Here is a 15,236-nt window from a genome sequence, read left to right on the forward strand (position 1 = left end):
ACACAACTGAGAGTTACCGGACAGTCCCAACCTCTCCATGATGGGTGCAATGTAGAAATCTTTGTAGAGAAAGAGGCCAGTGTGTGTACTGAAATCTAGGGATTGATATTTGGGAAAAATTGCTTGTTTCCATCAGGTAATTATGAGAAAATCAATACCATATTTACACTAATTATGATTACTTCATTCAGCAGCCAGAGAACTATAATTGTGATAAACTGGAAACCAGGAAACCATTACACTGAGTAATAGAATTGTCATACAGCACATAATTACATAAAACCCACAACCTGTTACTTTTACACATTAAACAATGAATATAAAACATTATTATGTGTTCATTTGCGAGCTTTAGATGCACTTGCACAAGATTAGTTGCTTTTGGACAGAGCTGGGCTGGTTTTTATGTTAATATTAGAAAGACAGGAAGATTTTAGTCCTATAAGAGGTACAGAGGGACGTGATGAGAACCCCGTTCTTGATGGATAAAAAATGCAGTGGGCTGTCTGTAAGCAAGACTCTGGAGAAGAGTTACAAGTCTTGCTACTTGGGTCAAGTGAAAGACCAGGAAAGCAGAGGTAGATTAAATAGATTAAAAGGCTTGTTAATTTAAGGTGCACACCCCAACTAACAACTAACAGCTCCAGAAAGACAGACTCACCAAGAGTTTGAGACTGAGCAATACTGGAAGAGAGATTCATCACACAATACAGATGACTTGTGGCTGACTGACCCATGAATGGATAACAGGAACCTCCCAGAAGAAGATTCATGTTTATGTTCCATTCATGTTTATGCATTTAGCAGACGCTTTTATCCAAATCGACTTACAGGTAGGCATGTAGGGTAAGGGGGTCTTGCCTGGAGACAGTACCTTTCATGCAGGGGATTTGAACCCAGCTCTCCCACATGAAAGGTGGCAATCATACCACTACGCTATCCAGCCCCTTTCATATTGGCTGAAGTAGCTCAGGTCACTCTATTTGAATGCCAGATGAGCGAGTGACTTACAACAAACACTCACAAGCTAACAGAGGGCAGGACCATTGTGATTTTGTACCCACAAGTGCACAAACCTTTGAACTACGAGCTAATAATTAACCTATCTTTGGCAGAAGGTCCTCTTAAAAATCAGAGCAGCTAAATTAAGCGGGCACACTAAGCTCAGAAGGGCATACGACTTACACAAGAGGAGACTAAAGCAACAATGCACAATAGAACTATCACCCTAGTCATAAGCTATTGATCACCTTAATCAAGTAGTCTATCCAAATGTGGAAAACAACACTGGAAGCAAACTTCGAGGCCATTGTACAAGTCGGCATCATTGCTGCTCAGGGCATGTGTGCCAGACATAAACCAGACGTGCATTTCTTGTATTTTTATTCAAACTGTTCTATGTGAGAGCAAAAAGAAGGACCCAAATGTAGGACATAGAGAAAAGCAGACAAGGCAAGAATTTAATTTCAATTAAACCTACAAACCAAACAAAAAGCAGCTGCTCATTAGGGAATTACAGTCCAAATAAATTCCAGCTAATAACCCAGGGATAAGAGGAGAAAATCCAACATATTGAATAAAAAGCACAAGATCTACAACAAACACTAGCAAGCAACAGGCTGGATCACATAGGCTCGGGAAACAGGCTGGGAAGAACAAACAAGCTGACAAGGGAGAGACGGTGCAACACGATATACACTAAGACTGAATAAGGGAACAAGACAGAGGTGACACCAGTGCTAATGGTGAGGTAGGTAATCACAGAGGGGAAGCATACTTATGAAGGAATTACAGGGACAGAAATTTCTACAATGAGAAAGAAAGTAAGAGACACTCAACCTTAATACAAGCAAACTGAGAAAGACAAAGACAAGAAAAGACACTGGGAGAGAAGTTAAACTAAGAAACCAGACAGACAAAATTTAAAAAAGACTAAACTTCAGTAAGACAGGAAGCCAAAACCATGACACCAATTGTTATGATTTGACATTCGTAAGTCTTTCTATAGATAGATAATATACACTTATTCCATTCTTATTATTTTTTATCGAAACCAGTGCTGAAATTCAAACATGAGATTTTGCTTGTGAACAGCAGATCAGCACTGGAGCACACCCCTCAACAAAATGGTGTTGCATTGCTGATGATCTAGAGGCTTCTTCTTGGCTTCTGTGTCAAGTGCAGTTAAAGGTCAAAGAGCAGTAGTTTGGGAGACAAAATGAGTATGTTTAGTCATCTCTTTTCTGTTTGTTGAAAAATAATAATGAATCTTTAGTTTTCTCTCGCTTTTCCTAAGTCATTGTATATGAAAGAATCTACAGTATGTTAGTTTGTTCTCACTTTTTCGGAATCTGTGAGAATGATTTCTAGGATTTCTCTGTTGTTGTTTTTTTTGTTTTTGGTTTAGATTTCAGGCTGTTAGCTTGGGTTGACCCTTTATCACATGGAAGTTGATCATGTAGTGTTTATTAAGTTAGTGGCAATGAAGGTCACCATCTGAACATGCAGAACACATTCTGTCACTGCTCCACCTGCCCTCTCCCACTCAACAGTCTTCTCCACCTGCACTCATCTAATTGTCATTGATCTGCACTTAGCTTTTCTCTGAATGTATGCCAACCATCTAAATCCTCAGAAATGTATGCACACAGCTGAATAGATCCAGCCAAGAACATGAACACCACATCCTTCTTTTGATCTCTCAGATCTTCATTGTGTCACTGCTCATATACAAAATGGCTTTAGATCCAATTGTTGTAACGTAGTAATAAGTACTGTTGTAATCCGGAGTGTTAAGAGCACACAGCTCATCATGAAAACAAAATGTGTGTTTCTGTGTGAGGGGATTAACACTCGATTCTTGTTCATACCCAGTTCATCTCCGCTTAAATCCAGCTTTAATTATCTGGCACATAACAACTCAGAGTATGTATTTGAATCCTTTGAAAAACTTATTAGTTGCTTCATGGTCTTTTCATGAGGCAATTTCAGTGTAAATGATGGGGAACAAAGTCCACAGTCCCCGTTCTGTGCAAATCTTCCAACAGTGTTCATGGGCCAAAAAATACCCTTGTGTTATTATTGTCCCTCTGCTGCAGCCTTGTAAGAAAGCAACTGGCCATGGTAGCACAAAAAGGAAATTCCACACTAAAAAGATTTTAAAAAATAGTCCCGTATTTGGTTCAGAGTAATACATTTTTTCAGGGAACAAGGACTGTTTACTGTCCCCCATCATAATTACATAATGATTGTTATTTCTAAGTGTAACTGGTATTTACAGGATTTTGGCCTCCAGTACTTTTTATCGTACATATTGATATTGATTTGAAAGAAAAAACTTGAGCTGATCCTTTATTTTAAAGGTGATAACAGCCAGTATGGCATGTGCTCTTAATTTTTTGCTGACTCATACTGTTGGGCTTTGGTGTCAGTCTGCGTGTGTGTATGTGTGTGATAGTATTTTGGCAAGTACAGGAGCATCTGTGTCAAATGACTTTCAGTTATAAAGGAAAAGTGTTACATACACACTTTCACACTGAAACAGAATCTAGTCTGTGTTATATTCAGTGAGGATGATATTAATTAATGAATATTAATTAACATCACAGCTACAATTACAGCGAAGCTGACAGTTAATTGTCCCAGGAATACTTTAAAATATTGCCATACAGTTAAAATTACGTACAATAAAGGATGATTGCGGAGCGCTAAATCATGTCCCATGTGGTCTCTTTATGGATATTAAAGATACATTATTCTGAGTGGTGGTCATAAATTTCAAAGATGAATATTTGGTCAACTGAGATTTAGAATAGAAGGAGCTGAACTGACTGCTAGTGGGACAACCAATGCAGCTTATTGTTTCTTTTAATCAAACTGACCTTTTTACAGTTGGTTTGGCTCGAACACTGACCCATGATAATATTGTAAAGCCATAACAAAACTCACGCTTGTAGTGTTTTCAAGGTTTCTATAGAAATGTTACAAAGCTGTGGATTATGAAAACTCTGATGCACCTAAAGCACTTCCAAGCACCAGATCTGTCCGCATTACTTCTATAAAGATATTTGGAACTTGACTTAATAAAGGTGCAGCTTAGAGCTGTAATTTATGGAAACATACCATCACTATTGATCTTTACTATCTCATAACCAAAACCATATTTTCTTTATGTTTGCCGTACAATATTTCAGTGTTTTTTTTCATTTTTTTATTTGCTGTTCAAAGATATCAAGACCCCAGATATATTCTCTACAATACCCTGTGTTCTGTAGAACAATGTCTTTTTTATGTACTCTTTTGCTACACTTCCAGCTTTCGCATCGAATTTTCTCCATCTGACTCACTTAAAAGTCTATGAAATGTGCAGTATGGGCTTTGTCCCTCTGTGGCCATCAGTTGCATATTCTATCCTCGAGCCACAGTCTGGATCAATGTAATTGGTTGATGAAATGGCACTCATTCCAGATACGTCTTCCACCTTGCTTCCTCTGTGAATTGCTTATCCCAGACGGTTTCTGACAGTGTTTCAGGACTAACATAAAGGCAAATGTAGCGTGAAGACAGTTTTTGTCATGCAAGAATACTGTGTGTGTGAGTGTGTGTGTGTGTGTAAGAGAGGAAGAGAGGAGGTATAGCTCGAGCAAATAGGAAGCATTAAACCTCACAAATTGTGTTCAAGTATGCATCATGTGCTGACAGTAGTTCCTATTCTGCTTACCACAGACGTATTTCAGCAGAAAAAAAACATATTTTCTTAACACTGCATTCATTTACATAATGGTCTCATTGATCATTCTGGTGTATTCCTGTTACATCAGCTTGTTTTGATTGAAAATTGGATGCTTGCTCAACCTTTCAAGCATAAAACGTCTAGAGCATTCCCATAAAATGTACTTATCTTTAGAGCAAAACAAATTTTTTACAAAACTGGATACATGCAGTGTGTTGCATTCATTTTAGATTTAGAGCGACTATATTTGGCTTTTGGAAGTCTACTTTATCAAGTGGAAACCAGGGCACTTTTTTCTTTGGGAATATACTTCAAGTGGCCCAGACAAGTCAGAATCAGAGCGTGCTCTGTGCGATGTCCCCTGGTGATTCTGCCCAGCTCTATGAACAATGCATGCAGTGTGATATTATTGATTGAGTCACTTCTCTTATTGCGACATGTGAAATTACTGCTGAGTCAAATGATAGTGTCATTCCTCCCCATTGAAAATCATGACCAATAAGATCACTTTGAAAGCCATTCCCCAATAGTTCTGTCCCATGTCCTAACATCTGTCCTCAGTGAAAACTAGCCAGTGCTATATTTAGCGCACCCGTCCAGCTTTATATAGGTCAAGAATCCCATCCATAGTTACGCTGCTACTCTTCAAGGCTTTTGTACTCTTGCTGCCTGTGAAGAATACTGGCTGTTTATTTATTCTAACCACTCCCATCCTACTGGCAGTATGTAGCTTTAATGTGTCCTGACAGACTCTGTTTTCTATAGACAAAGTCAACAACAAAAAACAGCATATATTTCCCATTGTTCCTGCTGGATATTTTTAGTATCTTTTCGTTGCAGCAGAAGCGAGGGGTGTAGCCTGTGGTGTTTTGCTTAATTTCTATGGCTGTCAGGTGTTTTCCTTTGTGTGACTCTCCACAGAGAAAACCATCTGACAATCACAGAAATAGTAATGTTGCTTTGAAGTTCTTTGATGAACTCGTCCCGCCCATGGGCTGCTAAATTTAGACATTTGAAAATGAAGGATGTAATTGTCCTTACCTTGGCGTTTCATTGCTTTTATTCTTTTAGTTCTTTTAGAGTGAAAAAATGCTTAGTCATAGATACGTTTCATACGTAGCTTCTTGCCTTCATTCCATTTACGCTTAAAGTGTAAAAGGTTTCAAAACGACAACCTCGATTTTATCGAAAGACTTTTAAGAGTTTTGTCATTTCCACTTTGCTCAGAGCAGTGACAGAGGAAAAAAAAATATCAGCATAACAAAAGTATCAGTTTGTTCTTACAGAAAAAGACAGCACATCCATGTTGAATTACAGTATGTGCTGTGTCTCAAATTCTTGCACAGGGCACCAATTTGCAGTACAAGTCAGTTGAATGAAACTGCCCATTTCAGCCTCCAAAAAAACACAGCAAAATATAACTGCCCTCACTATCTGTCATCTAACCACAAAGGAGGCAAACAATAGCCTTTGTAATGACATGATTTCTAATAACAGAGAAACAATAACAGTAATTATGTTAAAGGGGAAAACACAAAACACATTATGGTGTTCAGGTTCCTGCTAAATGCCACCATGCAGACAGATCGAGCGGAGCGACTGAAATGGACGTATTTGCTCACATTAAACTAGAAAAGTTATTTTTTTGTTGCCAAATTAGGTGCTTTGAGGTATCGCCCATTTGTCTGAGAACCTGCCTTCAACATCCTCGCAAGGCTTGTCAGCTTACTTTGTTAAATCTTACTGGTGTTGAGGTGATAAAAATATGTGTTGTGAGTCGGTGCATTACTGATGTTTTCACAACAGCCAGAACATTCAGCGATTACCAGGAAAATTACATTCAGCTGGGGTACTGTTACACACACGTTTTCAGGAGCAGTAAGTGGGATACAGCTCTGTCAACTGTGAAAAATAATGTATTGAATTATTGTGAGAAGCAAAACCAGTTCCATCTTAATGATAACATGTTATTTTGGGTATTACTTGTGCATTATTTTCCATTTTTCTGTAACCATCTCCCATAGTATTTCAGTGTAAATTGAGGCCAAAATAACGTAAATCCATGTTGTTAATGTGCACACATCAAAGCCTCTCGGAACGAACGGCTTGTTTGAAACAAATTGTGCTATATGTTCCTGTATATTACCAATGTTAACATATGTATACATTTTGGATGAAGCTGTCAAAACAAAATAAGTGTTAAATGTTAATATTGAGCCACTTTCTAACTAATTATTTTTCAAACTAGCCAAATTCAAAGCACATTTTAAGCACGTTATTTTTGTCACTTGAACAAAGCCACCGGATTAAGTGTTGTCATAAAACAGATCCTGTGCCAATTAGATTTAAAAGAAAAAGATGAGCTTTGAGGCAAAGAACAATCTGCAGATTTGTCTCCATGCCAGCTCTAACAGACGGAAAGAGGCGGTTTAAGAGGAGGCAATGTGTGAGATGGCCTTCTTTGTAAAATACTGCTCAAATCCTTTAAAGTTTATTTTGAGGTAAAACTTTATATTTGAAAAAACAGATTGTTACAGCAGACCAGGCGTTCTGTTAGGAAGTCTCTGTCATTATTTTTTAAGTTTGTACTGTAAACCGCCGAACAGGGACAGAGCTAAATCAAATCATCTCAACCCCCTTAAGTGTGCTTCTCCTCACAGGCAGTAATATATAAAGATTGTGTTTGAGCTGGTGCTGAGTTTATGTTGATATCTCTCAAAGACATATTATAAGTTAATTATCTGGTCTGTTTGAATGGAGAGTTTCATTAGTGGATTGTGGCAGAGTAATCTAAAGAATAGAGGGCCACTGTAACCCCTGTGGTTTGCCTTGGGAGGACTGTCACTGAATGTGATGCATGTTAATCTCCATTTCCTCGATTATGCGTGGGCCTCTGTCAGTGCATACTGTTTGTTCAAAGTCAGGGTGACTTTCTCTCTCTGTGCTTTAGTTCTCTGTTGCGCAGTGAGGGTGGAGAAGGGTGGAGGTAGGTGGGGGTGGAGCATAATGAGGAATGGGAGGAAACAAGAAGAGGAGCAGAGGAGTAAACGCCGAGACAGGTGTCTGGCAAGGGACAATGATTAGATTTATAAAGCAGCCAATGTTATTTTCTCTGCTTGGAGACTGCTGTAAGACATTAAGCACTGACTGAAGCCCCCAGCATCCCACTGCAGACAGTTTTCCCTCTGTGTCCCTCCTTGTGCGCCTACTTCCCCTCCCTGTATTCACTCATGTTGCTTCCTTTCCTCTCCTCTGTTCCCTTGTGTGAGTTTAAAATTTTCTTCCTTGTATCTCACCGAGATAGATCGGCCTTGAAAGCATCCTTTCTGCTTCCATCACCATCCTTACATTTTCTCCTCCTCAGGCAGTGGTGTGTCACTCCCCCTCCTCCCCCACAGACTGTTGGCTTGCACACAACATCCAATATTTTCTTCAGCTGGAGTGGAACTGAGCACATTAGGGATGGGTATTTTAAGGTGATCAGACTTGTTCCCGCCATGTCAAGGGACCATTTCTCTTCATTTTAAAGTGTCTGTCCTGCTGCCAATGCTATAGATTTTCTATCAGCTCCTTAATCACAGCCCCATGATCGAGAAAGTGGTCAGTCAGGCTTTCTTATTTGAGAAGTATAGTATCAATTTTGTCTCCATTGGGAGACATAGTGTGGTTTATTAGACTGCCATTTGAACAGTTAGACATTATTCTCTCCATCACCCCTGTCAACTTTCCAGTGGAGACTGTTCAGCCTTATTCTGCATGCAGACTCTTCTGCAACTGTCAGGAGAGGACTTTGTCACAGTGCAAGTATCCATGTCCTGATATAGCTTTTGAAATCAAGAAGCATTCTAATTTTACAACCTGTTTAAGGCTGAATGTAAGCTCATTAGGGTTGAAGATTTCTGGGGGGGGGGGGGGGGCTCGACATAAAGATTACTATTGCCAAACCAATTCCAGGGTTGCAACGAGAGGAAAAGATAATTTGCCTGAGCAGACATTTTCTTGATGATATAAAGTACACCGAATTGATCTATTTCCTCTCCTCCTGTCTCCCCTTAGGTCATCTGATGGTGTGTATACAGCTGGAACTGTGGTGGTGAGTCATCTGAAGATGGGGGAGATGGAGGAGGTCGACGTCGACCACATCACCACCAACACACCCTCACAGAATGTAAATAGCAGCGTGGCGATGAACAGTGCGAGTGTCTGTGCACCAGATGCCTCGTGCTTATGCCGGGATTAGACTAGCACAGCTCATTTCCTCCAATGAGATTAGATCAACTTTAGTGAACCCTAATGAGGATTTGCAGGATGTGTGTATGTGTAATGTCCGCATCTAGAATACATTTGTGTCGACTCTCCACCAACACTAAAACAATTTGAGGAGGTAAATAAATCAAGCTGATGCCCATTCAGCATTTGCAGCCATTCCTTAAACTCTTATTCATTTGATGAAAAAGAAATCCTGAATGTTGCTTTTCTGCATCCACAAGCCTGCGTCTCTACTCTAATCTCATTCAGTGCACACTACTAACCGCGCTTCAGTTGTGACTCACACAATCACTGCAGAGGAAGAGGAAGAGAGAGTATTCTTCCTCAGAGTTTGACAGTAAACTGAAGATTGAGTTATCCAAATGGGATGCCGCTACACCAGAAATGAAGTTGTATGTACTCCTATTTAACTTAGTTTTCTTTACGTTCTTAATGGAAAGAGTATTCTCAAGTGCATGTGTGCTGTATAGTCAGTAGATATTAAATAGTAGAGGTTGAGTTTTCATGTTGTTTCTGATCTGAGAAGAAGACCATTTTGATTGTCTTCTACATCAGTGTTGCACTGCATAGAGACTTGTAGTGCTTTCCTGCTGTCAGGAAGCTGTTGTACTGCGTGTGTGTAATTATGTGTATCTGCTTGTGCGTGTACGTATATGCGTGAATCACTGTCTTATATAATTGACCAAGGGCTTCTACACGGCTGACTGGCTTTGAGTTTTGCCCACCCCTGTAGTTGGTGCAGGGAGGGTCCCTGCTAGGCTTCAGAGTGTCACTGACAATCTGCCCATGTCTTCTTGATGAATGTGTTGGCTTGTCTTTGTGTGTGTGTGTGTGTGTGTGCGTGTGTATGTTGTCACAGCATATTTCCCCTTCTGTGAGTTGTCTCTGTTGTAGAGGATGAGCAGAAGAAAGAGGAAAGGGATATGAAAAATATCAGGAAACTTTGGCATTCACTTGAGATGAAGTTCTTGTTCGAGCAACCTGCATCGTATGCACGTCTTGCTGCCTGAACCGACATACTTGTGTGTTTGGGTGTCTGTGGTGGGGTGAGTGGCACTTGTTTGATCATTCCCTGTCATTGCTTGGGTGGCTGCTGCTCATGAATATCCCACTAACTCTGTGGAAACAAGAAAGAGACTTCAGTCACCTTTGATCTGATCTCTTTACATATTTTAGCCATCAAAGAGCCATCGACCTCACGCTGACCTCTGCCTGCAATTACAATAGGACTCCTTTCACAGCTGTGGCTCCTGGCTCATTTGTAAAACTTTTCATTATCAAGAGCCTTACTCGCTGCACTTTTCAAATGCCAAATGTTGCTTCTGCTTGTTCTGATCAATGGATATTCTTTGCTTTGGATTTTATGTGTGAGTGCGGGGGTTGGTTGGTGTCTTCTGTATTCAAGATCAGTTTCTAAACAACAAGGGGTGATGGGTTGTCCTTAGCAGTTATTAATACCTTTTTCGGGGGACAGATTCGGATGTCTAGCTGTGTTAAGTGATTCATCAGACGCGATAGAACTGACATACAGAAAGCTAGGGAGATTGTTCATTGTCAGTATCACTTTGATGAGGAAACCCAATCTAAATGCATCAAGAGGCAAACTAAAAGCCCGAGCATATTCAGCTATTTAACATGTGCACATCTGTGTTCCAGGAGATGTAGAGTGTACAGCTAGAGCTTAGCTTTATACTGCCTTTGAATGCTAAGTAAGCTATATATTTACTGAAATAAGCTGCTAAGATGCTACAATAAATATTTACAATATCTAGATACTATAAAAATAATTGTTTTTATAAGCCTTTTGTTTTAAGCTTTTAATTGTCAAAAACACAAGAGCTTAAGTGCAAGGAATTAATGTTGTATCTGTTTGCTCCACTGTGTCCAAGAACAATACTATTTGGCATCAGGTGGGTGCAATAAAATGTGATTTACCCCAATATGCCTGGACGGGGTGCAATAGTTCATGTAAAATCAGACGACAATAATAGCTGCCACAGGCTCGATATTCAGAATATTTTTCTCTGGTTCATAAAAGATGTAAATAAATGACTAAACATTGTTTCTGAATTGCAGTTAAATAAAATGATCAAAGTAAATGTAGAGAAACAGATTTCTAAATATATCAGTCTCGCAACACAAACACTACAACTACAACATAGACCTAGAACTACTGATTTGTAATTTACTACCAATTTGGGGCACATGTCATGTATGTTTTTTTTAGACAAAAAAATAAGAATTTGCAGCTTACAGGAAGCTTGCATGTGGTACAGCGGTAGAAGCAACATTTATTGTCAGGTTGATCTGCTTCTGGCTCTCTGTCATCTTTCTGGTTACCAAGATGACAGTTCCCGTCAAAATGGCTGGTTAACTTAAAATAAGTGACAATCACAACACCAGTCCTTTCTGAAAAGTTCAGATTTTCACCATAAAAAGCTCAGAGGAGCCATCCAATTGCTTTAAAATTAGATGCTCGATGCAGCGCCTTTTTCTGCAGGTACCCCACACACTCGCTCATCACTAAATTTGATTTAAAAAAAGACAAAAAAAAGGATATGTGGGCACAAGACCTCTGTGAACCAAACTTGAAATATAGATCAGGCAATCTAGCATCTGACGGTATATTTATATTGAGCCAAGGTCTGTGTGTCATTGTTTCACCTTTATGGTTAAAATCAGGTTTAGATTTTCATTTGTGAATATTTACACAACTGCTTGTTTTTCCCCATTTTACTTTAGAGCTTTTATTCATCAACACAAACACAATAGTAGTTTAGTTAATTTATCTTTTGTTCATGCGTATTTTACTGTATATGTATCACCCAGAGTGCCAACCACAAAAACATATTTAAGACCTTTTCAGATGTTTCCAGCTTATGTAGAGATTCCAATATTTGCTAATCAAACGTGTAATTTTAGTCAGTTAAACATTAAATGCATTCACTGCTCAGCTTGTTTTTTTTTGTTTTTTTTTAATTGTTGGGTGAATATTAAATGTGCTGCAGTTCTTCTTAGGGTTTAACTGTATCTGTTTCATGTGAGAACAGAGAACTTCACTGAGGCCTCATAGTGATCTAGAGAATGGGGGGCTTTGCAAACATTCAGCCGTCGGTCTTTATTCAATGCGTAACATATCTATCACAACATTAACAGAAAAGAAGGGGAAACAGGTTTGTCATTACGTTTTTCAAAATTCATTTGAAGTACAAATAAAAAAATACTAACTGGGTAGTATATGAAGTATAAGGGGGCTTGTTCTTCTTCATAGAATTTCCTTCCCAGAAATAAGGCAATAACTATGTTTAAAAATAACAGGTCTGTTGCCTAGTAACACAATTTAACTGAGAGATTAAAACTGCATGCTTCCCCATCTTTATTAAGTGAGAAAGGTGAGGTTATTATTCATGTGCTGCATACTGTACATTGCTATCTGTTAGTTGACAGTAATTTGAAATTTGCTAGTAGAGCAGGAAACAGTAACATGATGAGTTGATAATGACTGACATGGCAGTGGGGGTAACAGATTAAAAATCCATCCCCTAGTCCGTGAAGTCACAGCAAGGGTTTTCCTCTAACTCATGCCCACTGTGGCCTCACTAAGTGTGGTAAAGGATGAGGTGCATCTTACTTTGAAGATGTGAACTGAAAGGGGAGCAGCACATCAGCAGCTGCTTGCTCTTTGTGGTTCCTTGTGAGTCTAGTCTTTAACAAAATAGTTGTAATGTGCAATGTGCAACCCACAATCACTCCTGAAGTCAACTTATAGTCACCAATTAACTTAAAGGGGAACTCCGGTATTTTTAAATCTTATTTATGGCATGAAATATGTTCATCTACTCACCGAGAGCAGTTTGGTGAAAGTCAGCGTCCTTTAGAAGATATTTATATTCCTCGAGATCCATATAACGAAGTGAATGGGGCTTAGACGATGCAGCCTCTAAATAAGGCATGTAGAGTGTGTAGAGCCCCCGATAGCCGCCAATAACAACAACATTGCAGCTATGAGCTAACAGTACAATAATACACATTCATTCATTCATTTATTCATTCATTCGTCTTAAAGTATTGGTGAAATAAAGACAGATAATGCCTTATGCCCCCGTTCGCTCCATTATATGGATCTCGAGTAATCTAAATATGGAATCCAAACTGTTCTCGGTGAGTAAATTAACTTATTTCATGCCAGAAATAAGATTCAAATCAGGAACCATCTCACTGGGAGCCAACAGTGCCAAACACCACACGACTGTGTGTTTCAGTGAAATGAAATGGCTACATATTACAAAGCTGTACTAAAAACTGAGTTAAAACAGAGTGCAAACAGAAAGGCAGTTCATGACATATTAATCTCTACATGTAAATTGTCATACATCAAAGCTGTAGTTATTTGAAAATGCTGTTATAAAATACATGTATATATTTGTATACACACATATATCATGTTAGTGGCAACAACTTGAATCGAATTAATTCTGTTTAACTATGAGAAGCAGCTAAATTCAGCTTATTCAATAGATTGCTTCTGAGCAAACTTCTTCTTCCCAGTTTTGTCAAATAAAGTGTTAATATCAGGATGCCGTCATGAGTGATGGTCATTAACAAAGTTCATCTGCTCTATTTGGAGGATAAATATGTTGATGTCTCTTTCTTGCCTTCTTTCGTCCTCAGTGTCCCTTGGTTTGTGAGTCAGCGCACCACTCCTGCACCAACAGAGAAGATAACCCCCTGTCTGGACCAGGTATGACTCACACCCAGGATACCTGTAATCTTACCATTCATTGCCCAATAATATATCTGTCAGAAATGCTCTCTAATTTCCCCCTACTTCCGTATAGTTTCACTATATCCACCTTTATTTTTTTCATTTTTTTAAGACAGCTTGAATACTATAATTCACTTGACTATTTGAACACTGCTGCATAGTGGTAGTTAACAACCCAAAATATCTTTGAGTAAAAGTTCCATGTCCTCCATCTAATTTACATTAAACTGCCCTTGCACAACTTTCCATAAAGAGGATTTGAAGCATCTCTGAAGTGTGCTATTTGATTAAGGAATTTTCTTTTTTTTTCTGTTTTGATATACTAACACAATAGTCTTCATACTTTAAGATAGATTGGAAAAACAGTGAGAGGTATCTGAGGTTAACTAACTTGGCTCTTTCTAGACTAAATGAAGATGAGCAAGAGATCCATGAAAGCAGTGTGAGACAAATTTTGTGGCAACACAAGTCCAATCCCAGCTTTAAAAAGAAGAAAAAGAAGAGATTTGACAGAGAAGGGAATGCTTTGAAAGGTCACAATCTCTGCTGTGTTCAAATTCAACAGTTCTTGTTCAGACAATAATTGGGAATTAAGTTACCTTTTTCTGATTAAACCATTTTCTCTCTAATATGGATTCCACCCCCACCCACTCCCCCCCCCCCCCCAAGCTCCCCAGCATATGCATGCCTGTTGTCATGGTGTTATTGTCACTTACAGTTTTTACTGTGATTAACTACTGAACTGCCGCCATGTCTGCAGGTGTAGGTGTACGTAACCCCCCCCCACCACGCACACACACACACATAACATCAGACTGAGTAATACAATTTACTTTTCTGCTTTTATTACCTTTCTAAATGAGTGTGCAGTCAACAGGGAGGAGGAGAAGCCCACTAAGCCCATCCTTGGAAGTCATTTTCTTAAGAGGTGTGAGGAGGGGAAACTAAAGCGTCTGATTGGTGGTCAGATTAGTGTGGGTGCAGGGGGGTAGTTCAGGGGTTAATCCACTTCACTGACAGAGATGGAAGTCAGCAACTGTCTCTCCTTTGATTAAAGTTGTGTTTTCTCTCCTTTCTCTGCACTCGTCTCTCGCTCTCCATTTATTTTTGTCATCCTATTCGCTTTCTCTAATCCCCGTGCTAACAATAAATCTCCTTTAAATACAATTGAGTCTTTTCAGGGGTCATTCTGGGGCTAGTCTTTACCCTAATCATCATTAATTCCAACATCGTTCTCAGCTGAATGATGAGAATGAAAAGAAAAAGGATCATTAAAATATTTGGTTTACAATTACTGTCTGTAGGAGGATATTTACTGTCTCTATGTATATGGATTTTTAATCACACAAATTATGCTGTGACAAATTTACTCACTGGATTTTGAGTGTCTGTCAAAATGTAACGTCGTTTCAAGTATACACAGATGAGTGGTCATGCAAACATACCTGTTTTGCCTGAGTTTTAGGAGCA

The 15,236-nt window shown here is 39.0% G+C and overlaps 1 protein-coding gene across 4 annotated transcripts in view; it reads left to right on the forward strand.

Moving 5' to 3' along the window:
• The window catches only part of inpp4b (inositol polyphosphate-4-phosphatase type II B), a 147,588-nt gene that overhangs the window by 70,420 nt on the left and 61,932 nt on the right, over positions 1–15,236 (forward strand). For all 4 annotated transcript variants that reach the window (XM_072384910.1, XM_072384911.1, XM_072384912.1 and 1 more), the window contains 2 exons: positions 8,789–8,900; positions 13,673–13,742. In XM_072384910.1, the coding sequence (XP_072241011.1) occupies positions 8,789–8,900; positions 13,673–13,742 (182 nt within the window). The remainder of the gene's footprint in view (positions 1–8,788; positions 8,901–13,672; positions 13,743–15,236) is intronic.

The sequence above is a fragment of the Leuresthes tenuis genome, unplaced genomic scaffold (genome assembly GCF_036924035.1).
Source record: "Leuresthes tenuis unplaced genomic scaffold, fLeuTen1.0.hap1 SCAF_4, whole genome shotgun sequence".
NCBI lineage: Eukaryota > Metazoa > Chordata > Actinopteri > Atheriniformes > Atherinopsidae > Leuresthes > Leuresthes tenuis.